General features: G+C 44.5%; 1 protein-coding gene across 2 annotated transcripts in view; it reads left to right on the top strand.

Moving 5' to 3' along the window:
* The window catches only part of LOC124797963, a 168,203-nt gene that overhangs the window by 29,641 nt on the left and 111,813 nt on the right, over positions 1 to 26,749 (top strand). For both annotated transcript variants that reach the window (XM_047261126.1, XM_047261125.1), the window contains exon 2: positions 22,629 to 22,755. In XM_047261126.1, the coding sequence (XP_047117082.1) occupies positions 22,629 to 22,755 (127 nt within the window). The remainder of the gene's footprint in view (positions 1 to 22,628; positions 22,756 to 26,749) is intronic.

Below are 26,749 nucleotides of genomic sequence, written 5' to 3'. Positions count from 1 at the left end.
GCAGTCTTCTTTGATCTGCATAAAGCCTATGACACCACTTGGCGCCATCTCATCCTCACCACCCGTCACGAATAGGGCCTTTGTGGCACTCTGCCCATTTTTATATGTAACTTCGTTTCTTGTCGCTTCTTTCGGGTCCAAGTTGGCTCCTCCTACAGCATTCCCCATCAGCAAGAAAATGGGGTTCCACAGGGTTCTGCACTGAGCATCCCTGTCTTTCTCATAGCCATTAATGGTCGGGTGACAGCTGTTGGGCCGACAGTGTCCCCCTCTTTGTATGCTGATGATTTTTGTATCTACCGCTTAGTAACAAATAATCCTGAGTTAATAACAAGCATCAAAACCGATTCAGGGATTAGTGAACACGGGGTTGTCGTAGCGAGATTGAATATTGTAATCCCCAAATCCTCGAAAAATAAGTGAAAAATATACCTATTCCAAAAAGCAGATAAAAATTCACTTGACGCTTTCCTGAGAGACAATCTCCACTCATTCCAAATTAATAATATGAGTGTAGACCAGATGTGGCTTAAATTCAAAGAAATAGTATTGGCAGTAATTGAGAGATTTATACCAAATAAAGTAACAAATGACGGAGCTGATCCTCCTTGGTACACAAAATGGGTTAGGACGCTGTTGCAGAAAGAATTAAACAAACATGCCAAATTTAAACAGATGCAACATTCCCAAGATTGGTGATCTTTTACAGAAGCTCGAAATTTAGCGCTGACTTAAATGTGAGATGCCTATAACAGTTACCACAACGAAACTTTGTCTTGAAACCTTGCAGAACATCCAAAGAGATTCTGGTCGTATGTGAAGTGTGTTAGCGGCAAGAAACAATCGATGCCTTCTCTGCACGATAGCAGTGGAGATACTATCAAAGACAATGCTGCCAAAGCAGAGTTACTAAACACAGCCTTCCGAAATGCCTTCACAAATGAAGACGGAAGTAAATATTCCAGAATTCGAATTGAGAACAGCTCCCAACATGAGTAACGTAGAAGTAAATATCCTCGGAGCAGTATACCAATTAGGTTCCATTTGGAGTATGCTGATGCATTAGCTCTGTACTTAACAATCATATACAACCGTTCGCTCGACGAAAGATCCATACCCAAAGACTGGAAAGTTGCACAGGTCACACCAATATTCAAGGAAGGTAGTACTAGTAATCCACTAAATTACAGGCCCATATCGTTAACGTCGATATGCAGCAGGATTTTAGAACATATGTTGTGTTCGAACATTATGGATTACCTCGAAGAAAATGGTCTATTGACACACAGTCAACATGGGTTTAGAAAACATCGTTCCTGTGAAACACAACTAGCTCTTTATTCACATGAAGTGTTGAGTGCTATTGACAAGGGATTTCAGATCGATTCCATATTTCTGGATCTCCGGAAGGCTTTTGACACTGTACCACACTGGGGGCTCGTAGTGAAATTGTGAGCTTATGGAATATCGTCTCAGTTACGTGACTGGATTTGTGATTTCCTTTCAGAGAGGTCACTGTTCGTAGTAACTGACAGAAAGTCATCAAGTAAAACAGAAGTGATTTCTGGCGTTTCCCAAGGTAGTGTCATAGACCCTTTGGTGTCCCTTATCTATATAAACGATTTGAGAGACAATTGGAGCTGCCATCTTAGGTTGTTTGCAGATGATGTTGTCGTTTATCGACTAATAAAGTCATCAGAAGATCACAAGAAACTGCAGAACGATTTAGAAGAAATATCGGAATGGTGCGAAAAGTGGCAGTTGACCCTAAATAACGAAAAGTGTGAGGTCATCCACATAAGTGCTAAAAGGAACTTCGGTTATACGATAAATCAGTCTAATCTAAAAGCTGTAAATTCAACTAAATACCTAGGTATTACAATTACAAACAACGTAAATTGGGAGGAACACATAGAAAATGTTGTGGGGAAGGCTAACCAAAGACTGCATTTATTGGCAGGACACTTAGAAAATGTAACAGACCTACTAAGGAGACTGCCTAAACTATGCTTGTCCGTCCTCTTTTAGAATAACGCTGCGCAGTGTGAGATCCTTACCAGATAGGACTGACGGGGTACATCGAAAAAGTTCAAAGAAAGGCAGCATGTTTTGTATTATCACGAAATATGGGAGAGAGTGTCACAGAAATGATAAAGGATTTGGGCTGGACATCATTAAAAGAAAAGTGTTTTTCATTGCGACGGAATCTTCTCACGAAATTCCAATCACCAACTTTCTCCTCCGGATGCGAAACTATTTTGTTGGCACCGACCTAAGTGCACCATACGAGATTGGGATAATAGAGAATTGTGAAGGTGGATCGATGAACCCTCTGCCAGGCACTTAAATGTGATTTGGAGAGTATCCATGTAGATGTAGATAGACGTAGATGTACATCGCTTCCTCCATAATGGGTGCTTCAGAATGCTGTCTACAGTGGGCAATCTGCCGGGCACACTCATGGGCTGTGTGTCATGTATTTCTGCCATCACCGTACAGTCCATCCCCATCCGGACCTGTTCCTCGATGGCCAGCCCCTCGAGGTGGTGGACACCCATAGCTTCTTGGGTCTGGTTTTTGATGCCCGGTTGACATGGCTCCCTCATCTTCGCCAGCAGAAGAGGACATGCTGGTCCCATCTCAACGTTCTTAGGTGTCTGTGCAATACCACCTGGGATGCAGACTGCTCTGTTCTCCTGCGATTGTTATCAAGTGCTGGTCCAGTCTCGTTTAGACTATGGAAGTCCTGTCTATGGTTCTGCGTCGCCTTCGACATACAGATACTAGACCCCATCCACCACTGTGGGGTCTGACTTGCGACTGGTGCCTTCCGGACTAGCCCCGTACTTTGCCTTCTCGCAGAGGTGGGGATTCCACCACTGCGAGTTTTGCACCAACAACAGCTGATATCTTATGCACTCCACATTCACTTCACCCCAAAGCACGCTAATTATGGTCTTCTTTATCCAGACATGGAAATCACCCTGCGCAGTGGCAGCCACAGTGTGAGCTAACCGTGGCTGTCCGCATTCAGTCGCTCTTTCTGAGCTCCAGCTGTTCCCTTTACAGCCTCTTTTCTCTGCTCACACACGTACCCCTCCGTGGTGCATCTCTCGGCCACAGCTCTGTCTTCATCTCTCAATCCATTCAAAGGATTCTGTCCCTCCGATGGCTCTTCACCACCACTACAGTTCTACTGTCTCCTCAGTTCCTTTCAGGGTTCAGAAGTGACCTATACTGATGGCTCCATGTTTGCTGCCCGCACTGGTTTTGCTTACACCTATGTACAACGCACGGAACTTCGTTCCTTGCTCGATGGCTGCAGCGTTTTTACTGCATAATTGGTAGCCATCTTGCGCACACTGGACCATATCCGCTCCTGTTCAGGACTATCCTTCACTATCTGTAATGACTCATTGAGCGGTTTGCATGCTATCGGCCAGTGCTTCCCTTGCCACCCATTGGTCATTGCTATCCAGGACTCCTTTTCTCTCCTTGCTCATTGTGTATAATGGGTGGTTTTCATTTGGACCCCAGGCCATGTTGGGATTCCTGGCAAGGAACTTGCCGATCAGCTGGCTATATTAGCTACTACCAGGTCATCTCTTGCTATTGGCATTCTGGAAATAGACCTTCGCTCGGCATTACTTTGTCAGGTTTTGGGCCTTGGGATGCAGAATAGCACATACTTTCCCCGCTGAACAAGCTCTGAGGGATTGAGGATTCTACAATTCCGTGGCCGTCCTCCTTATGGGCCTCTAATAAGGCCTCTGTCGTCCTACGCTGGCTCCGCATTGGCCTTACTTGGCTGACTCACGGTTATCTCCTCCGTTGTGAGGACCCCCCTCTCTGTTGTTGTGGATCGATGTTGACTGTGGCTCACATCTTATTGGACTGTCTCAATCGAGCCACCCTGCGACGAATTTTAACTTTTCAGACTCGCTACCCCTTGTGTTGGCTGACACTGCCTCAGGGGCGGATCTCATTTTACGTTTTATTCGTGATGGGGGTTTTTATCGCTTTATTTAAGGGAGGGACCTTCCACCTTATTGGTGAGTGGAGGGGATGGCAGGCCCTCTTGCTCCCTCCTTCGCCCTGACTGGATTGGCTTCAACTGGGCTTGGTGGTTTACCCCGGCCCTCTGAATTCCCACTCCTTTCCTTATGGGGTCTGTTATGTCTTGAGCATCTCTCTTGTCTCATGTGCTTCTTCCTTCACACCCCTGTCATTAGTCACTTTCTTTCCCTCACCTCTTCTTCTTCCCTTTTCTTTCCTTCCCTGTCAATAGTTTACCATTTAGTTCTCTCCTCTAATATGGAATTTTATTGATTTTAGTTAATTCAAGGTCTGAGGGACTGATGACCGCATAGTTTGGTCCCTTCTCCACCCAACCAACCATAACTGGGTTGGGGACACGCAATTCGACAGTGGCGTACGGTAAAAAGATTTGTCACACACCATTGAGCCACACGAAATAATAATAATAATAATAATAATAATAATAATAACCTGTATACATAATTAAGTTTGTACAGAACCCTCAGAGTACAACCCCTGCTCACATTTATCCAGAATTTTACCTCTGGAGGAATATTTTACCTAAGAGGATGCCATCATAATTAAGTCATACAGTACTGCCACATGCTCGTGATAAAAATAATGTGGTGGTGTCGTACTTAATAAGGTTACATTCCATTGTACTGCACTTTAATGAAATGTACATGCTAGACTTCTTTCATACTTAACAACTCACTGTAGGCCTACTAAAATGATGTAAGGCAACAGAACATTACCTCTCAGAATTTTTGGAGTAATGCTCTCCTTAATGCACAATGCCTTCCTTGTAGCACACCTCTCAGTCTAGTTTATTGAACGTTTCTGTGATGCTCTGGTACTGACTTAAGAAACTGGTGAAGAAGTGTGCCCTTTTGATAGATAAGTTCCAAATTGTTGTTGTTGTGGTCTTCAGTCCTGAGACTGGTTTGATAAGTTCCAAATTAGTCTAGTGTAATATATGTTTTATAGATAAGTGTTAACAGGGACATTAAAACATGAAGAATAATGATTACTTCATTGGCGACTGAGCAGCACTGCTGTATGGTGGTAGCAGTCAGTGCATGCCACGATGGTGCTGAGAGTACTGGTTTTTGTTCGTGTTGTACTGTTCCTGTTAATACGTACTATAAAACAAATATTGCACGAGACTAATTTGGGACCTCTCTATCAACAAGGTACAAAAATTCCACAATAAAAATGATTTTGTTTGTAATGGGCAAGAATTCGACACTTTTGGCCAACACTTGGCATTGTATGAATACGTGATGAAAAATATTTGTTTGGGTTGACTCCAGCTACACATTTGCAAAAGCAAAATTTCAGATATCCGGCAAAACACCAGACAAAATGCATTTGATGGCTTTTAGGAGGGATGCCCAAAATATATCTCTGTTCTGTGTGGTTAAAGAAGAGAAATTCCACATAGGAATATCAATGAGGTAGGAAAAGGTAGATTGCTGCATACTGTAAAAAAGACACATTACGTTCCAGACAGGCACAATTAAAAACACCTACACAAAGCTTTCAGCCATAGCCTTCATCAGCAAAAGAGAAACACATGCCATTCATATACACACGCAAGCACACCTCATGCACACATGACCATCAACTGCGGCAGCTTAGGTCAGAATGTGACCATCATGTTGAATGGCATGAAATGGCAGCAGGAATCTGGAGGAGCCGGGAAGCGGAAGGAGTAGTAGTGTATGGGTGGGTGGGGGTGGGGGTGGGGGGGCAGAGGAACAATGTCTGTCTGAGTGTGCAGGGACTAGAATGCCAAAAGGTGCAGTATCGGGAGGTTGTGAGCCAACGAGGTGGGGAAAAAAGGAGCGAAAAGGAGAGAGGAGCAGGGAAAGATAGGCGGGTAGTTCACAGAGGGCAGCAAAAGAAGAGGCTGGGAGACAAGAATGGGGAGGAGATGATAGGAGTGCTGGGATGGAATTTGTTAGGTAGAATGTGTGGGGACAGTATGTTACTGTAGGTTGAGGTCAGGATAGTTATGGGAGACATCTGCGCAGTACAGGAAAGCTGGTAGCGGAGGGGAGGAACTAGATGGCTCAGATAGCGAAGCAGCCATTCAAATAAAGCATGTCATTCTCCACTGCATGTTGTGCCACAGGGTGGTCTACTTTGTTCTTGGCCACAGTTTGATGATGGCCGTTCATCCTGGTGGACAGCTGGTTGGTAGTCATACCAATATATAAAGATGTGGAATGGTTGCAGCAGAGCTGGTAAATGATATGACTGCTTTCACAGGTGGCCTGCTCTCTGATGGGGTAGGATAAACGTGTGGCGGGACTGGAATCAAAGTATGGTGCAGGTGGATTGGGCAGGTTTTGCACCTGGGTCTTCCACAGGGATGTGGTCCTTGGGGCAATGGGTTGGGATTGGGAGTTGCATAGGGATGGACTAGAATGTTGTGGAGGTTGGGTGGGTGATAGAACACCACTTTAGGAGTTGTAGGAAGGATCTTGGGTAGGATGTCCCTCATTTCAGGACATGATCGTTAATCAAAGCCCTGGGGTACTCCTTTCTGGCTGGTTCTTGGAGGGTGGTGGGAAGGATTGGGGTTATGAGAGGAAGTGGCACAGGAGATCTGTTTGTGGACTAGCTTTGGGGGATAGTGCCTGCCTGTGAGGGCGTTGGTGAGACCCTCAGCATACAGAGCAAGGGAGTTCTTGTCACTGCAGAAACACCTCCCCCAGTGGCCAAGCTGTAAGGGAGGGATTTTTGCTATGAAAGGGATGACAGGTGTTGAAAGGGAGGTACTATAGGTGGGTGATGGTTTTCATGTGGACATAGGTATGGGTGGAACTATCAGGGAGGAGGAGATCAATGTCAAGGAAGGTGGCACTCTGGTTTGAGCAGGACCAGGTGAAGCATATGGGAGAGGTGGTGGTGTGGTTGTGAAGCAATAAAGATAAGGTGTCCCGGCCCTGAGTCTAGATCATGAAGATATCAGCAGTGAACCCTAACCAAACTAAGGGTTTTGGGAGGCTGGGAAGGCTTCATCTAGAAGGCCCGTATACATGTTGGCATAGCAGGGTGCCACGCGGGTGCCCATTATTCTGCCACAGATTTGTTTGGTTACATTCTCTTCAAAGGAAATTTAGTTATGGATCAGGATAATGTTAGGAAGGTGTATGAGTGGGTTTGGAGTCTGAAGAACATTGTGAAAGATAGTACTCAATAGTGGTAAGACCAAGGGCATGAGGGATGTTGGTGTATAAGGAGGTGGTGTCAACAGTGACAAGTAGGGATCCAATAGGTAAAGGGGTGGGGATTGTGGAGATTCGGTGATGGAAGTGGTTGGTATCTTTGATGTGGGAGGCTAGATTATGGGCAATTGGTAGGAGGTGTTGGTCAGTGAGGGCCAAAATTCTGTCAATGGGGGAATATTAACCAGCCACAATGGGACATGTAGAAGGTGTGTGTATGGGGAGTCATAGTGGTGAGAAGGGAAATGGGTTTGGGGGAGAGATTCTGGCAGGGGACTAAGGCTCTAAGCAGGGATTGGAGGTTGAGTTGGACTTCTGGGATGGGATCACTATGCTAGAGTTTATAGGTGGAGGAATCAGGTAATTGGCAGAGATCTTCTACCAGGTAGTCACTGCTATTCATAACAAGAGTGGTGGGATCTTTGTCTGTAGGTAGGATGATTAGGTCAGGATATGTTGTAGGTTGTGTATGGCTATTCTTTCTTTTGCTGAAAGGTTGGTACTCTTTAGTGAAGAACCTGTGGAAGGATGGTGATGCTAAGTTGGGAAGGTGACCAACGGGTGGTTAGCTGGAAGGAGGATGGTATCACGGTTGGATAGTGGTATGAGAGGCAGGGTTCAGTATTGAAATTAGGTTGGAAGGATTGGCGACAGAGAAGTTCTTCCATTGGAGGTATCTGGAGAAGGAGAGTAGATTTTTGACAAGTCCAGGTGTAGGGCTAAAGAAGAGGGCTATGAATAGAACTGAAACTTCTATGGAGCTGGGTGTTTTGGTGGGAATGTTAATGCAACAGCGTTATGGGAATGTTTCAGCTCTGGATTTTGTGGAGTGTTGGTAGGGAGTTTTGATGGATGTGCCAAGTTGGTGAGGTTTAGGTGCTGTGAGAGGTGGATGAGGAGGAATACAGTGGATAGGATAGGGGTTGTAGAGTGGGGTCCTGACATGGGAGAATATTAGCTGGTTAGATAAGTTATGGGGGTGCGTTTTTGGAATCCTCCTCCAGGTGTGCTGGAGAGCAAGGAACGCAATTTCAGAGATCTGAGATATAGAGTAGGGGTTGCACAGTAGTAGTATCTTGCGGAGGGAACGAGGTAATTCTGGGATGCCTGTGCGACGGTGTTGAATTTTTGCAGTACCAGGGACTGGCAGAATTCGAAAAGGTGAAGGTCATTGTGAAATGAGGGGTGGGATCCAGGGAAAGGAATTTTTATGGTTAGGTAATTTGGAGGACCCATGGTTTAGGCAGCATTTGGGAATTAGGATATGGGACTGGGCTTTAGCCAGGGAAAGGGGTACCTTCTGAACCAGTGCAGAAAGATAAACCAGTGATCCATATGGCAGGAACGCTGTAAAGAAAATGGGAAAGATGCGGTGATGGACAAAATTAGGTGTTGATGGTTGTGAGACGAGCTGGATAAGAGAAAAGATGCATAAAAAATACATCAAAGACATGCAGAAACACATACAGATAAGTGAAAGTACGCACAGATATCCAAAAATACACACAAGTACATAAAAAGGCAAGAAACCATGCAAAAATATGCACAAGTATGTTAAAAACATACAGAAACATGGAGGAAATGAACGAACAAGGTTGGGAGTGTGTGCGAGTTGTGATAAGGGAAGAGAGCGGAGGCGGAAGGGTTAGGTCAACTATCATAAGTTCGTGTGGCGTGGGTAGGTGTGGAAATAAGAATCTAAAGTATGTCAGGCGAAGGGTTGAAGTGGGAGTAATAGGAAGTAATATTGCTAAGACTATTGTAGGAATTCTGGGGCATCAGATGCTGCATCAACATTCCACATGGTCACGAAGCCGGTGTTGTGCATGAACAATTGTTGATACAGTGTAGCTCGGAAGTAGAAGCGGTATGGCGGGTGGTGAATAAACATAAGAAAGGAGAAAAAGTAGGTACATTGAGAACAGTAATGCTATAGAGAAGAGTAACAAAGGAAAATAACACAGGGTTGTAGAATGGAAGAAAAGCTGCTCGCAAAAATCGAACAGTAGAAACTGCACATACGAACATCAAGAATGTAGGAGAAGGTAGATGGCTAATTACCGTAAAGAAGACACTTTAAGTTGCAGAAGAACACAATTAAAGGAAACTTACATATAGCTTTCGACCACAGAGAAGTAGGTGCGCGTGTGTACACGCGCGCACACGCGCGCACACACACACACACACACACACACACACACACACACACACACGTGCGCACAAGCACACCACACTCAAACATGATCACTGATTCCGGCAGCTCAGGACAGAATACAACTATTATGTCGGATGGCAGCAGCGATCTGGAGGGGGCGTTCTTTTTCTTCTTTCATAGGTTCATTCACTGCCTCCCATACCACATCTACTTCCGAGCCACACTGTATCAACGACCGTCCATGTGGATTGTTGATGCAGCATTTGCTTCCCCATATTCTTTCTTCTAATAGTTATAATTATATTTATTCCTATTCATCTCACTACATCTCTCATCATGACATATTTTAGTGTCTTTTTTCCCACACCTGCTTGTACCACACAAACTTATTATCTTTGACCTGACCCATCCCCCCTCCCCCACTCGCCCTTATCGCAACATGCACATGCACCCATACCTCATCCCTTCCTTTTCCCCAAATTGTATACGTTTTTAATGTACTTTTACATGGTTTCACTCATTTTTACATATTTTTGCGTATCTATGTGTACTTTTGTTTATATATACATTTTTCTGCACATATTTACATATTTTTTACGAGTCTTTTTTCTTATCCAGCTCCTCTCACAACCATCTACACCTATTTTTCCCATTTCCATGTCATTCCCGTTTCCTTTACACCATTCCTGCTGCAATGGTCCTCTGCTGTATCTTTCTGCACCATTTCAGAAAAGTACCCTTTCCCTTGGTAAAACCCAGTACCACGTCCTATTTCTCAAATGGTGCTCACAGTGAAAATTACTTTCTCTGGATCCCACCCCACCTTTGAAAGTGACCTTCATGCTTTCAGAGCCCACCAGTCCCTGGTTCTCGTGAACCTGCTGCTGCAAAAACACACATCCATGTCCCAGGCATCCCAGAACTACCTCTGTTCCCTCCACAAGATAATACTACTGTACAACCCCTGCTCTATATATCACATCTCTGAAATTGTGCCCCTTGCTCTCCAGCACTGCTGGAGGAGCATTCCAACCACCACCCCCATAACTTATCTAACCAGCTAATATTCTACTGCCATGTCGAGGCACCATTCTACAGCCTCTATCCTATCCACTGTGTTCCTCTTCATCCACCTCTCACAGCACCTAGACCTCACCAACTTGCCACATCCATCAAAACTCCCTACCAACACTCCACAAAATCCAGAGCTGAAACATTCCCATAACACTGTTGCGTTAACATTCCCACCAAAACACTCAGCTCCACACAAGTTTCAGTTCTATTCATAGGCCTCATCTGTAGCCCTACACCCGGACTTGTCAAAAATCTACTCTCCTTCTCCAGATACCTCCAATGGAAGCACTTCATTGTTGCCAATCCTTCCAACCTAATTTCAACACTGAACCCTACCTCTCCCCTTTCATACCACTATCCAACACAGCCTCCAATCTCTGCTTAAAGCCTTAGGCCCTTCCTAGAACATCTCCCCTGAACACATTTCCCTCCTTACCCCTATGACACCCTTCACACACACACACACACACACACACACACACACACACACCTTCTACATGCTCCCCAAACTCCATAAACCCATTGTGGCTAGTTATTGTGCCCTAACTGAAAGAACTCCAGACCTTACTGAGCATCACTTCCAACCAATTGCCCATAATCGAGCCTCCCACATCAAAGATATCACCCACCTCCTTCATCGACTCTCACCATCTTAACCCCTTTACCTCCTGAATCTCTAGTCGTCACAGCTGATGCCATCTCCCTGTACACCAGCGACCCTCATGCCCGTGGTCTTACTGCTATTGAACACTATATTTCCCAATGTTCTTCAGGCTGTAAACCCACTTCCTCATTCCTCTCTTACCTTACTAACATTGTTTTAAACCACAACTCCATTGCCTTTGAAGGGAAGGTATACAAACAATTCCGCGGCACTTTCACCCACATGGCACCCTTCTACGCCAAACTTGTTTATGGGCAGCTAGAGGAGACCTTCCTGGCCTCCCAAACGTCAAACCCTTTGTCTGGTTCAGGTTCATTATAGATATCATCATGATCTGGACTTGGAGGAGGCGAGACACCCTTTCTTCATTCCTTCACACCTCACCATCATCTCCTCCTCCGTCCACACCTCTGTCCGCATTATACCCACCAACCACCAATAGTACCTGCATTTCATCAGCTGTCATCCCTTTCGCAACAAAAAATCCCTCCCATACAACCTGCCCACCCGGGGATGGCATATCTGCAGTGAACCACATCCTTTGCTACGGCTTTGATTACCTATCATAATGACCTGAAATGAGGGACATCCTACCTGAGATTCTTCCCACCTCTCCTAAAGTGGCGTTCCATTGCTCACTCATCCTCCACAGCATCCTAGTCCATCCTTATGCCAACCCCAATCCCAACCCCTTGCCACAAGGATCATATCCCTGCAGATGCTGAGGAAGCAGAGGCTGCTGCACTCTCGATTAAAAACGGAACGCATAAATGACGACAAGCAAATGTTGGTAGAGATTTGTACATCCGTGAAAAGATCTATGTGCAAAACGTACAACAACTACCACCGTTGCACTTTAACAAAAGATCTGGCAGAGAACCCAAGAAAACTGTGGTCGTATGTAAAATTACTAAGTGGGTCTAAGGCTTCCATTCAGTCCCTTGTTGACCAGTCTGGTGTGGCAGCTGAAGATAGCAAAACAAAAGCTGATGTTTTAAATTTCACATTCAACAAATCATTCATTTAGGAGAATCATACAAACATGCTGTCATTTGACCCTCAGATAGACTCCCGTATGGACGACATACTAATTAAGACAAAATTTCCAGTTGGTGTGGTGAATGGCACTAGCCCTAAATTTGGAAAAATAGTGTCCTGCTTGACAGACAGGTCATTTAAATATCTGGGCATAATGTAGCAAAGCAATTTGAAATGGATGAGCATGTGAGAATTGTGGTAGGGAAAGTGAATGGTTGACTTTGCTTTATTGGGAGAATTTTAGGAAAGAGTGGTTCACTTGTAAAGGAGACTGCATGTAGGATGCTGATGCAACCTATTCTTGAGTACTGCTTGAGTGTTTGGGATCCATTTCATGTCAGACTGAAAGAAGATGTTGAAGCAATTCGGAGGCGTGGTGTTGGATTTGTTACCAGTAGTTTCAAACAACACGTAAGTGTTACGGAGATGCTTTCGGAATCCTTGGAGGGAAGACGATGTTCTTTTCAATAAACATTAACGAGAAAATGTAGAGGAGAGGAATTTGAAGCTGATTGATGACCTATTCTATTGCTGCCATAATCCATTTTGCGTAAGGACCCCAAAGATAAGAAATGAGAAATTAGGACTCATATGGAGGTATACAGACAGTCGTTTTTACCTCGCTCTTTTTGTGAGTGGAACAGGAAAGGAAGTAGTGGTACAGGGTACCCTGTGCCCTATACACTGTACAGTGGCTTTCGGAGTGTTGATTAAGTGTAGATATAGAAGATTCAGGTGCAAGACCTGCCAAATCCACCCACCCATCACTTCCTATTCCACTCCTGTCACAGGTTTACCCTACCCCATTGGGGGATGGGCCATCTGTGAAAGCAGCCATGTCATTTTCCAGCTCTGCTGCTACCATTGCACAGCTTTTTATATTGCCTTGACTATCAAATAACTGTCCACAAGGATGAATGGCTACCACCAAACTGTGTCCTAAAGCAAAGTAGACCACCCTGTGGCATGACATGCAGCGGAGTATAACATGCTTGATTTGAATGGCTACTTCACTACCCGAGCCATCTGGATCCTCCCCTCCACCACTGAACTGCACAGATGGGAATTATCCTTACAACACGTTCTCTGCTCCCTTAATTATTCTGGCCTCAACCTACACTAACGTACTGTCCCCACACACTCCACCCAACAGTTTCCACCCCCTTTCTCTTATCATCTCCTCCCCATTCTTGTCTCTAAACTTCTTCATTTGCTGTCCTGTGCCGACGCACCTACTCATCTTTCCCCAATCCTCTCGTTTCCTCTCCCAACCTCCTTTTCCCACAACCTTCTGGTACTGCACCTGTTGGCATTCTAGTCCCTGCACACTTTGCCAGACAGCATTCCCCACGCATACACTACTATCCCTTCCCTTCCCTGCCTCCTCTACATTGCTGCTGCCATCCCACATGGTAGTTGCATTCTGGTCTGAACTGTTGGAGTTGGCAGTTATGTGTGCATGAGGTGTTCTTGCTTGTGTGTATGAATGGTATGTGTTTCTCTGTTTTTCTTTTTCTGATGAAGGCTGTGGCCAAAAACTTTCTGTAAGTGTCTTTTAACTGTGCCTGTCTGGAACTTAATGTGTTGTCTTTACGGTAAGTAGCAATCTGTATTTTTCTGCATTCTTGATAATATATTCCAGGATATTGCCCTTAATCTTCGGTGCCACTGGAGGCAAGCAGATTGGATCTCATGATACACTAATAATGACTTCAAAATAAATGAGAGTGCAGGAAGTTTCTATTATAATTTATTATGTCACAATCACTCACAAATATATAATATTCATATTACCGGTTTCAGTATTCACCTTACCATCTTCAGATGTGATTAACCCACTAAAAAGCATTGCCGAGTTATATAACAATTACAGTTAGGCACTTTGAAGATTGTGAAATGTAAAATATATTATTATTTATTCATCCAAAAGAATATTTCAATGTTTGTACACTTCCTGGAAGTAAAAATCAAATTGCAGAATGCTGTTTTCTTCAGAAGTATTTTGTTTGAGCAGACACACCATTTCAACTAAGACCTTAGATTTGTCATTCACATTTCCATTACCTGAGAGTTTTTGGCACTCATCCTTAAAATTTCTGAAGATAAATCTTGCTGCTATGTAATAGTTTAAAATTTGTAGCATTTTGCTTCACCCTGTAAATCATACAGCTGTCTGTATTGGGAATTTGTTATACTTTACCAATATTAAAATATGATCTTAGTGAGAAATTGAATATCCGTTCTTTTCCACCCCTTTTTGTCCATATCTTCCACTGCCAATATGTTCTCTGCACTGTCCTATCTATCAGGAGTGTCTGAACACCCCTATTTAATGCAGAATTGACCACTAGATGTCACAAGAGGTGGGCCCACCAGTATAAAAAAAGGGTGGGAGTATAGTGTTGCCAGTAGAGGAGAAGTAACAGCAGAATGGGTCAGTTAAGGGAGATCAGTGACTTCAATTGTGGGCTAGTCATTGGGTTCCAACTGAGTAATAAATCCATCAGGGACATTTCAATCCTCCTAAAACTGCCAATGTCAACTGTTGGTGATGTGACTGTGAAGTAGAAATGTGAAGGAACCAAGGCCAGGCAAACCTCATGTCCTGACAGACAGGAATTGTCCAGCGTTCTATAGAGTAGCAGTAAAAAATTGCATGAAATCAACAGAAGGAGTCACTGGTGAGATCAAAAGTGCTACCAGCATTTCAGCAAGCACAGGGACTGTGCACAATAAGTTAAAAAGAATGGGGTACAGTGGTTAAGACTCTTTTCATAAGCCACACATTTTTGTAGTCAGTGCACACTTGAAGTGATGTAAAGAATGATGCCACCGCACAACGTATAACTAGAAATGAGTGATTTGGAGAGATGAATCACGCTATATCCAGTGGCAACTGACGAAAGATTTAGAGTTACTGAAAAACCTGGGAAAGGTTACCCTGCTATCATGAATAGTGCCAATGATGAAGTATGGAGGAGGTGAAATTACAGTACCGGTATGTTTTTTGTGGTTAGTGCGTGGTTGCCGTATTGTGCTTAAGAAATTTCTAAATGCAGAAGGATGTAACACATTTTGCAGCATTTTGTACTGCATACAGCAGAGGAACAGTTCAAGCACGATGATTGATCGTATCAGCATGACAATTTGCTGTGTCATAAAGCAGCATCTGTGAGGCAGTGGTTTATATACAATAACATACCTGTAGTGGACTGGCCTACCAAGACTCCCAACCTGAACCGAGTGGAACACCTGTGGGGTGAGTTAGAACATTGACATCACTCCAGACCCGAGCATCCAACTTCACTATTTCCTCTGGTTTTGTTTCATGAGGAACGATTGGCTGTCATTTCTGTACAGACATTCAGACATCTCAATGAAACTACCCCCAGCCGAGTTCAAGCTTTTGTAAACGTAAAGAGTGGATACATCCCATATTAATGTCTACTAGTAGGTGTTCAGATACTTTTGATCAGATACTGTCTATGTATGAGTTGCTTTAAACTTAATAGCTAGAAATACCTCTATTCACTGAAATAGTGAATGTGAAGATACAGAGCTCCAGAAGTAAATGAGAAAAACTGGATGAGACATAAATGCTGTTAGGTATTTTAAGAGAAAAGTGTATATGTAATTAATACAGGAATACGATATCCAAAAACAAAGATGATGTGACTTACCAAACGAAAGCGCTGGCAGGTCGATAGACACACAAACAAACACAAACATACACACAAAATTCAAGCTTTCGCAACCAATGGTTGCTTCATCAGGAAAGAGGGAAGGAGAGGGAAAGACGAAAGGATGTGGGTTTTAAGGGAGAGGGTAAGGAGTCATTCCAATTCCGGGAGCGGAAAGACTTACCTTAGGGGGAAAAAAAGGTCAGGTATACACTCGCACACACACCCATATCCAACTGCACATACACAGACACAAGCAGACATTTGTAAAGGCAAAGAGTTCCGACAGAGATGTCAGTCTAGGCAGAAGTACAGAGGCAAAGATGTTGTTGAAAGACAGGTGAGGTATGAGCGGTGGCAACTTGAAATTAGCGGAGGTTAAGGCCTGGCGGATAACGAGAAGAGAGGATATAATGCAGGGCAAGTTCCCATCTCCGGAGTTCTGACAGGTTAGTGTTAGTGGGAAGTATCCAGATAACCCAGATGGAGTAACACTGTGCCAAGATGTGCTGGCCGTGCACCAAGGCATGTTTAGCCACAGGGTGATCCTCATTACCAACAAATACTGTCTGCCTGTGTCCATTCATGCGAATGGACAGTTTGTTGCTGGTCATTCCCACATAGAAAGCTTCACAATGTAGGCAGGTCAGTTGGTAAATCACATGGGTGCTTTCACACGTGGCTCTGCCTTTGATTGTGTACACCTTCCGGGTTACAGGACTGGAGTAGGTGGTGGTGGGAGGGTGCATGGGACAGGTTTTACACCGGGGGCAGTTACAAGGGTAGGAGCCATAGGGTAGGGAAGGTGGTTTGGGGTTTCATAGGGATGAACTAAGAGGTTACGAAGGTTACGTGGACGGCGGAAAGACACTCTTGGTGGAGTGGGGAGGATTTCATGAAGGATGGATCTCATTTCAGGGCAGGATTTGAGGAAGCCGTATCCCTGCTGGAGAGCCACATTCACAAACTGATCCAGTCCCGGAAAGTATCCTGTCACAAGTGGGGCACTTTTGTGGTTCTTCTGTGGGAGGTTCTGGGCTTGAGGGGATGAGGAAGTGGCTCTGGGTATTTGCTTCTGTACCAGGTCGGGAGGGTAGTTGCGGGATGCGAAAGCTGTTTTCAGATTGTTGGTTGTAATGGTTCAGGGATTCCGGACTGGAGCAGATTCGTTTGCCACGAAGACCTAGGCTGTAGGGAAGAGACCGTTTGATGTGGAATAGGTGGCAGCTGTCATAATGGAGGTACTGTTGCTTGTTGGTGGGTTTGATGTGGACGGGCGTGTGAAGCTGGCCATTGGACAGGTGGAGGTCAACGTCAAGGAAAATGGCATGGTATTTGGAGTGGGACCAGGTGAATCTGATGGAACCAAAGGAGTTGAGGTTGGAGAGTAAATTCTGGAGTTCTTCTTCACTGTGAGTCCAGATCATGAAGATGTCATCAATAAATCTGTACCAAACTTTGGGTTGGCAGGCCTGGGTAACCAAGAAGGCTTCCTCTATGAATAGGTTGGCGTACGAGGGGGCCATCCTGGTACCCATGGCTTTTCCCTTTAATTGTTGGTATGTCTGGCCTTCAAAAGTGAAGAAGTTGTGGGTCAGGATGAAGCTGGCTAAGGTAATGAGGAAGGAGGTTTTAGGTAGGGTGGCAGGTGATCGGCGTGAAAGGAAGTGCTCCATCACAGCGAGGCCCTGAACGTGCGGAATATTTGTGCATAAGGAAGTGGCATCAATGGTTACAAGGATGGTTTCTGGGGGTAACAAATTGTTTAAGGATTCCAGGCGTTTGAAAAAGTGGTTGGTGTCTTTGATGAAGGATGGGAGACTGCATGTAATGGGTTGAAGGTGTTGATCTACGTAGGCAGAGATACGTTCTGTGGGGGCTTGGTAACCAGCTACAGTGGGGCAGCCGGGATGATTGGATTTGTGAATTTTTGGAAGAGGGTAGAAGGTAGGGGTGCGGGGTGCCGGTGGGGTCAGGAGGTTGATGGAGTCAGGTAAAAGGTTTTGTAGGGGGCCTAAGGTTCTGAGGATTCCTTGAAGCTCCGCCTGGACATCAGGAATGGGATTACCTTGGAAAACTTTGTATGTGGTGTTGTCTGAAAGCTGACGCAGTCCCTCAGCCACATACTCCCGACGATCAAGTACCACGGTCGTGGAACCCTTGTCTGCCGGAAGAATGACGATGGATCGGGCAGCCTTCAGATCATGGATAGCCTGGGCTTCAGCAGTGGTGATGTTGGGAGTAGGATTTAGGTTTTTTAAGAAGGATTGAGAGGCAAGGCTGGAAGTCAGAAATTCCTGGAAGGTTTGGAGAGGGTGATATCGAGGAGGAGGTGGGTCTCGCTGTGACGTAGGACGGAACTGTTCCAGGCAGGGTTCAATTTTGATAGTGTCTTGGGGATTTGGATCGTTAGGAGTAGGATTAGGATTATTTTTCTTCGTGGCAAAGTGATATTTCCAGCAGAGAGTACGAGTGTAGGACAGTCCTACCCAGTCTGTTACCCCCAGAAACCATCCTTGTAACCATTGATGCCACTTCCTTATACACAAATATTCCGCACGTTCAGGGCCTCGCTGTGATGGAGCACTTCCTTTCACGCCGATCACCTGCCACCCTACCTAAAACCTCTTTCCTCATTACCTTAGCCAGCTTCATCCTGACCCACAACTTCTTCACTTTTGAAGGCCAGACATACCAACAATTAAAGGGAACAGCCATGGGTACCAGGATGGCCCCTTCGTACGCCAACCTATTCATGGGTCGCTTAGAGGAAGCCTTCTTGGTTACCCAGGCCTGCCAACCCAAAGTTTGGTACAGATTTATTGATGACATCTTCATGATCTGGACTCACAGTGAAGAAGAACTCCAGAATTTCCTCTCCAACCTCAACTCCTTTGGTTCCATCAGATTCACCTGGTCCCACTCCAAATACCATGCCATTTTCCTTGATGTTGACCTCCACCTGTCCAATGGCCAGCTTCACACGCCCGTCCACATCAAACCCACCAACAAGCAACAGTACCTCCATTATGACAGCTGCCACCCATTCCACATCAAACGGTCTCTTCCCTACAGCCTAGGTCTTCGTGGCAAACGAATCTGCTCCAGTCCGGAATCCCTGAACCATTACACCAACAATCTGAAAACAGCTTTCGCATCCCGCAACTACCCTCCCGACCTGGTACAGGAGCAAATAACCAGAGCCACTTCCTCATCCCCACAAGGCCAGAACCTCCCACAGAAAACCACAAAAGTGCCCCACTTATGACAGGATACTTTCCGGGACTGGATCAGACTGTGAATGTGACTCTCCAGCAGGGATACGACTTCCTCAAATCCTGCCCTGAAATGAGATCCATCCTTCATGAAATCCTCCCCACTCCACCAAGAGTGTCTTTCCGCCGTCCACGTAACCTTCGTAACCTCTTAGTTCATCCCTATGAAATCCCCAAACCACCTTCCCTATCCTCTGGCTCCTACCGTTGTAACCGCCACCGGTGTAAAACCTGTCCCATGCACCCTCCCACCACCACCTACTCCAGTCCTGTAACCCGGAAGGTGTACACAATCAAAGGCAGAGCCAAATGTGAAAGCACCCACGTGATTTACCTACTGACCTGCCTACATTGTGAAGCTTTCTATGTGGGAATGACCAGCGACAAACTGTCCATTCGCATGAATGGACACAGGCAGAAGTGTTTGTTGGTATTGAGGATCACACTGTGGCTAAACATGCCTTGGTGCACGGCCAGCACATCTTGGCACAGTGTTACACCGTCCGGGTTATCTGGATACTTCCCACTAACACTAACCTGTCAGAACTCCGGAGATGGGAACTTGCCCTTCAGTATATCCTCTCTTCTCGTTATCCGCTAGGCCTCAACCTCCGCTAATTTCAAGTTGCCACCGCTCATACCTCACCTGTCTTTCAACAACATCTTTGCCTCTGTACTTCTGCCTAGACTGACATCTCTGTCGGAACTCTTTGCCTTTACAAATGTCTGCTTGTGTCTGTGTATGTGCAGTTGGATATGGGTGTGTGTGCGAGTGTATACCTGACCTTTTTTTCCCCCTAAGGTAAGTCTTTCCGCTCCCAGGATTGGAATGACTCCTTACCATCTCCCTTAAAACCCACATCCTTTCGTCTTTCCCTCTCCTTCCCTCTTTCCTGATGAAGCAACCGTTGGTTGCGAAAGCTTGAATTTTGTGTGTATGTTTGTGTGTCTATCGACCTGCCAGCACTTTCGTTTGGTAAGTCACATCATCTTTGTTTTTAGATATATTTTTCCCACGTGGAATGTTTCCCTATTATATCCATATCATTAATACAGGAATACTATATAGGTAGGGAGTGAATACCATCCACTTTACATATGGAGTAGGGCCAACAGCAATCTAAAGGGAATTTAGAGCCAAGCCAACAAGGTGTCAGTTATAACATTCTGTTGTTACTTTTCCACTTAATATTTTTCTCTGTCTGGTATTTTAAATGCTGTTACATCTGCAGTAATACTAATGCATGCCCTGCCATTGTTATCAGCTACTGAAATAAACCACAATAATTGGAAACTGTAATGAATCACAGTTGATGTCATTATGTTCCTTTTTTCCCTGATTTAGTTCATTATGGATAAAAGTATATTGATGTTCATCCTTAAGCTAGATACATTTTTTATTTCTATGGCATAATATTTAGTTTATTCTTTCATCTTAAATTCACTGTTTGGTGTTTTGTAAATTCCAGAAGTTTTAATGAAAAATGAAAAACTTTTGTAGTTATGTCGTGAGACATTATACTCTGACAGAAAAAAACCACAACACCAAAAAATTATTAATGTAGTGTAATAAAGTTTCAGAAATATATTTGTCTAGACAACATATTTAAGTATTAATATTGCAAGATCACAGGATAATCTAAGCATGAAATAAACCATTGCAAATGTGAAGTGTTAGTACATTAATAATTGGTGCAACTACCAGAATATTGAATGTAAGCATGCGTACAAAATTGTGTTTTATAGGTACTGGATCGAGTGAGGTGCCACAGTGGTTAGCACACTGGACTCGCTTTCAGGAGGACAACAGTTCAAACCTGTGTCCGGCCATCCTGATTTTGATTTCCAATGGTTTTCCTAAATTTCTTCATGCAAATGCCGGGATGGTTCCTTTGAAAGGGTGCAGCCGACTTCCTTCACCATCCCTCCCTAATCTGATGGGACTGATGACCTTGCTGTTTGGTCCCTTCCTACAAATCAACCAACCCATCGACCAACCAACAGACGCTGGATGTCAATTTGTGGGACTGGTTTCCATGCCTGTTGCACTTGGTTGGTCACTACAGGGATGGTTAATGCTGTTTGTGGATCACACTGGAGTTGTCGTCCAATGATATCCTATATGTGCTCGATTGGAGACAGTTCTGGTGGTCGAGTAGGCCAAGGCAATGTGTCGACACTCTGTGCATGTTCAGTTACAGCAGTGTTACGTATGCTAGTTTTATCCTATTAGGAAAAACACTCGAGAATGCTGTTCATGAATGGCAGCACAGCAGGTTGAATCACCAGATCGACGTATAAATTTGCATCATGGTGTGTCATATAACCACAAGAGTGCTTCTGCTGTCATATGAAATTGCACCCAAGACCGAAACTCCAGGTGTAGGTTCAGTGTGTCTAGCATGCAGACAGGTTGGTCCCAGGCCTCAACTGGCCTCCATCTAACCCACGCGCGGCCATCACTAAGAGAGAACCAGCTTTCATCACAAAACACAACAGACCTCCATCCTGCCCTGCCCTCTAATGCGCTCTCGATTGACACTACTGAAGTTGCAGATGGCAGTGGTTTGGGGTTGGTGGAAAGCACGTTACAGGGCATATGACTCAGAGCTGTCCTTGAAGTAACTAATTTGTAATAGTCATTGTGTTACCAGCTGATGTCATTGTGTTACCAATTGATGCTCAAATTGCTGCTGCAGATGCAGTACAATTTGCCAATGCTGTACACCAAACATGATGGTCTTCCCTCTTGGTAGAGCCATTTGGCCATCTGAAGCTTGCTCTTCCTGCGATTGAACATTCCTGTGACTGCCGCTGCCAGCAAAAATGTACAGTGGCTACATTCCTGACAGGTCTTTCTTCAGTATTGCAGGAGGTACATCCAGCTTCTCATAGCCCTATTCCACAGCCTTGTTTGAAATCAGTGAGGTGCTGATAATAGTGTTTTTGTCATTTTAAAGACGTTCTTGACTAACATAAACTTAGCAGTTGAATCTCAAAGGTAACTGATGCTCACAACTGGTACAGTGTGTATAATACGTAAAGCAAACCTGATTTGCATCCTCATAGTGGCGCTCCCAGTGACTGTCCAGAAATTTGAACAGATGTCAGCTTTCAGATGTAGAAACACACCTACCAACTTTTGGTTATGTTGCACAAATCTTTCTTGGTCTTGCAATTCTTTTTTCTATTGTGTATTTGTAGAGTTGTTCAAAACAACAGTCTTTCATGGACTTAATTGAGATATTATTGAAATTTCTTTCTGAACCCTTATGTGTGCAAGGTTGAAGATTATGTTTACTTCTGACTGTCATGGACTGAAATAATGTTTGTTGTTTGTAAGTGGAAGGAAAACTTAACTTTTTGTGAATCTGTAGTGATAATCAGATCACAGACACTATCCTAAGTAGTTTTTCTTTGCTGTTATTATTGTGTGAATAAAATTAACTTCTTTTCGATTTTTTTCAGTAAAAGTCGAGCATCGAGTTACACTTTTCTATTTGGCAAATGATGTCATACAGTACAGCAAACGGAAGAATTATGAGTTTGTGGAAAGTTGGGGTACTGCCCTGCAAAGGGCAACGACAATGGTCAGGTAGGTTTAATATTAGTTTTGTGCTGTGTTTTGTGTGTGATTTATTTATCATTTTCAGACTTATAAGGCGTAAAATCTATTTATAATTAAGATGCACTGATATGTCATAAAAGAATGTGCAAACTAGTGTTGGTCATTGCTGTATACAAATATTGAGATATCATCAAAGTAGTGAAGTGTAAAGAGTTCTTGGCAGTGTGTATTTTCCTATATTGTCAATAATACGAAATCTAGGAAAGTCTCTGAAGAAAGTGTAAGTATTGTAAAAAGTCTATTTTGGAAGAAACCATCAGATTTCTAAGTAATTACTTCCTGATCATTGTCAGGAAATATGCACAGCAAATATGCCAATCTAGAGAATATGCTGGTCAGCGAAGTCAAATTTCGATTGTGTTCTTCCAACCATTCTCTATCACTTCTACCAGTATTGACAGGTACATTATCTTGCTTTAAAATTTCATCTCCCTGAGGGCAAGCATACACCATGTATTGGAAAACTTGATCTCAGTCGATGGACACATACACAAATCTAATACGAATATCCTCCCTATGGATTAATGATCCTGGTAAATGATGTGAAAACACATTCCTGGAACATAATGCTATCTCTTTCAAATTATGTCTTAATGGTTGCAGAGTATTCTTTTGTTCTGCTATGAAGCAGTGGATTTGACTCATTGGAGAATGCCACATATTGTCAGTTGCTGTAGTCCAACCTTAAAACTGTTCAAATGACTTACAGGAATGCAGGTGAGCAATGTCTTCAAAAACTGCCCTGTCATTTTCAAGGTACAAATGCAAAAAGAGATTGCAATGCACGGGAGTTTTAACTGTTGGTGACCAGAGCACCTCTGCAGCAAAAACCAGTAGGACAACAAAACACACACACACACACACACACACACACACACACACACACTAACAACAACTAGTGCCATAACACTAACTAACAACAACTAGTGCCATACACACCCAAAGCCAACATTGTTATTAGTGAAGCATTAACCAACAATAAATAAGTGAGCAAATACTGTTAACTCTCCCCCCGTGTTGTTTAATCAGTAAGAGAAATATTCCAAACAGAATTTAGGCAAAAACCTCAATATCTCACCTGTTAATCTAATCTTAACAGATTCATTAGTGACACTAGTCCAGTAATTAGAAGTGCAAGTGGGATCAACACTACCAAGACAGTGTTTTACAATCAAAGATATGTCTGACTACTGTAAACATGTGACTTTATTCTCTGCATAACAGTTCTAATAGCCTGACTATGGTATGACAAGTCTGAGCTGCAGGGGATAAAGTAGACACCTGCTTAGGCAAACTAGAATTTGCTTTACAGATCCTAAATGGGCCCTAATCTTAGAGGACAGGAAAAAAAGCTGAACATTGTGTTTTTGCAGAATATAACTGTTTGTGCTGGAAAGACTACCTGCATGAGGCAAACAAGATGTAGACATAAATGCCACATCATTGTTCTCATTCACAGTTGGTTGATAGCATAATGCACCCCTTATAAATTGCACTATACCCACTGTGGAGAAAGGTAACATCAGAGTGGAGTAACTCTCCTGACAAACTTAACAGGGTCTCAAGTGGTATAGGACCTATGAACCAAGATATGAAGTATCTCTTCATGCTGAAATGGTTATTAACAACTGTCAGCCTGAAAATAAAATTCATTGTGCAGTTAACTTCCCATAAATTGCATGTAATAACATACCATCACCTTTCATCCTGACCAACACAAGGAAGGGAAGACAGCCATCCATTTCCACCTGCATAAAGAACTTAATATTGGTTTGCATTAAATTTAGTTGATTGAAAAAAAACTGTAAATTCTCACTTGCTTGAAGCCAAATGACAACACAGAAAGTACGCAATAACATTGAGCAACTGAAACAGCTTCTGAGTGAAATCAATGTAAAGATTGTCCTGATGTAATAAAAGATTGTCACAAACACTTCAAGATGCAAGTTGAGCACTCAGTCAGTCACGATTGAGAAACAATGCCAGACACATGGTCAGTATAGGCTGCATTGGCGTTGTCCTAGATTCTGATGGGGTGCACAGTACTCTGAGGAATATACTGATGGCACTTCCAATGTAGGATGTTGTTAAAGTTGAGGCTGGAACTCACATTGACCGCTAAGCTGCTAGATGGCATCCTAGAAATGCTATCTGGCAGAGGAATAATAGGAAATTTGGCTAGTATCAGGTGGCTCGTAGTGCTGGTACAGCAGTGCTGTATGTGGCAGATGTGGTGGCCCCAAATACTGCAGCAGCCGTCGCAGGCAGAGTGGTCTGCAGGTGCAGTGCAGATGCCTTGAGAGAGTGGCAACCCGCCCTCAGTCCTTTGTGGTGTGGTGTGTGGCTGCCTCATAAGGCATTTTTTTCATCATTCCGAGAAGATACCAGAGGCATCTCGCTGCAAAGATGGTGGTTGCGGTAGAGAAGAAAGGCAGAGATATGACAACTTCTTACCCATGGAGAAAATGGTGGAGCCATCCAGGAAAAGTGTACCTGTGGGGGGAAACAGTAATCAGGCACGGTCATTGTCGAGAAAGGCAACTAAGCCATCAAAGACAGCATGACTTGGCGAGGCCAGGTTTGTGACAAAACTTCCAGGACTAGAGAACAGGACTGCCAGTGAAGTCCAACCAAAGGTCTGGAGATGGGGTCCTAGAGAGAAGACATTCGCACTTTGTGGTGAGGAGAAGACTCTGGAGCACACAGGAGATGACCAAGATCAGTAACATCCCTGACTTGCAACCAGGATGAAACTGTGCAGAGCAGGAACCAGAAGAAAGCATGTGGGACGCCATGAAGGTGCCTATCAGAGAAGAAACCCAGTGCATTAGACATGTGAAAGTCACGCTCAGAAGAGAAAGAGTGCAGGGAAGGACTTAGGACCCGGGGGAAGTGGGTGGCAAACTGGCAATAGGCAGGAAGGACAATGGAGTAAAGGACCACACATCCAGAGGAGACTAGTACTGGACAGCAGGGACGACAGAGGATGGGGACATTCCTCTTTCTTACTGAAAAGGTGATAGATTACAGGAGGCTGGAGTCTATGCCACAGGAAACACCAGACAGGAACTAACGGTACAGGATGGTGCATGCGTGCTGGCGATATGGAGAGTGCTACTGGTGTTGGAACATGAGGTGACACCAGGGCTGGAAGCCACAGGACAGGCAACATTGGAACAGGGCACCCCAGCACAGGGGCCGCAAGGCATGCTGTGTAGCACCGATGCAAGCTGGCCGGGAGGACAGCAGCCAATGGGAAACAGGCACTCAAACCAGTGGTGGCTATTGGGATGCAAGGGTGCTGATGGGAATGGCCAGGCAGTAACGGATTGAGAGGACTTGGTGGCAGTCCAAGTGAAATTCCCAGTAGGTTGGCTGATGCAGATGCCTTGTCTTCAGCTGTAGGTGGTAGGTGGAGCACAGGGTGTTGAGCTATCGAGGAAGGAAGGTCGGCCATTGCGGCTGGGTTCTGGCAGAAGGCATAAGCATGGCGGGCAGCTGCTGGGCAGACGAGGGGGGGGGGGGGGGGCTGAATGCCGTGATATGCAGACCAGTTGTTGAGAAAGAGCAGGGCCACTGAAGGCAGCTGGGCATGTCAGCAAAGCTTCCAAAACTGGAAGGCATGTGGTGTAGGGAAGTACAGCAAGCCCTGTGAGGACCCTGAGGTCAGTGACCAGATTGAGACAGCACTGGGCAGACCCCCACAGAAGACAGAAAGTGCACAGTGGAGGCTTCTGTCGGAGAAGAAAGCAAGAACAGGAGATGGGCGAGACCCTAACTGAGAAGGAAGGAGGCCCAGAAGTGCAAGGAGGACACTGGAGGTGGTTGTGAAGCTTCGGCGACAGATGGAATGGTGGGAGACATGTCAGGATATGAAGGGCCAGGATCTGCAGAAAATAGATGAGCAACAGCATGAGCAGATGAAGAAGGGCAGCCCCTGGAGTGGGTGGCACCTAGGGAT

The sequence above is a fragment of the Schistocerca piceifrons genome, chromosome 5, assembly GCF_021461385.2.
Source record: "Schistocerca piceifrons isolate TAMUIC-IGC-003096 chromosome 5, iqSchPice1.1, whole genome shotgun sequence".
NCBI lineage: Eukaryota > Metazoa > Arthropoda > Insecta > Orthoptera > Acrididae > Schistocerca > Schistocerca piceifrons.
The sequence above is the reverse complement of the archived record's forward strand: the minus strand, read 5'-3'. Positions and strand labels throughout refer to the sequence as shown.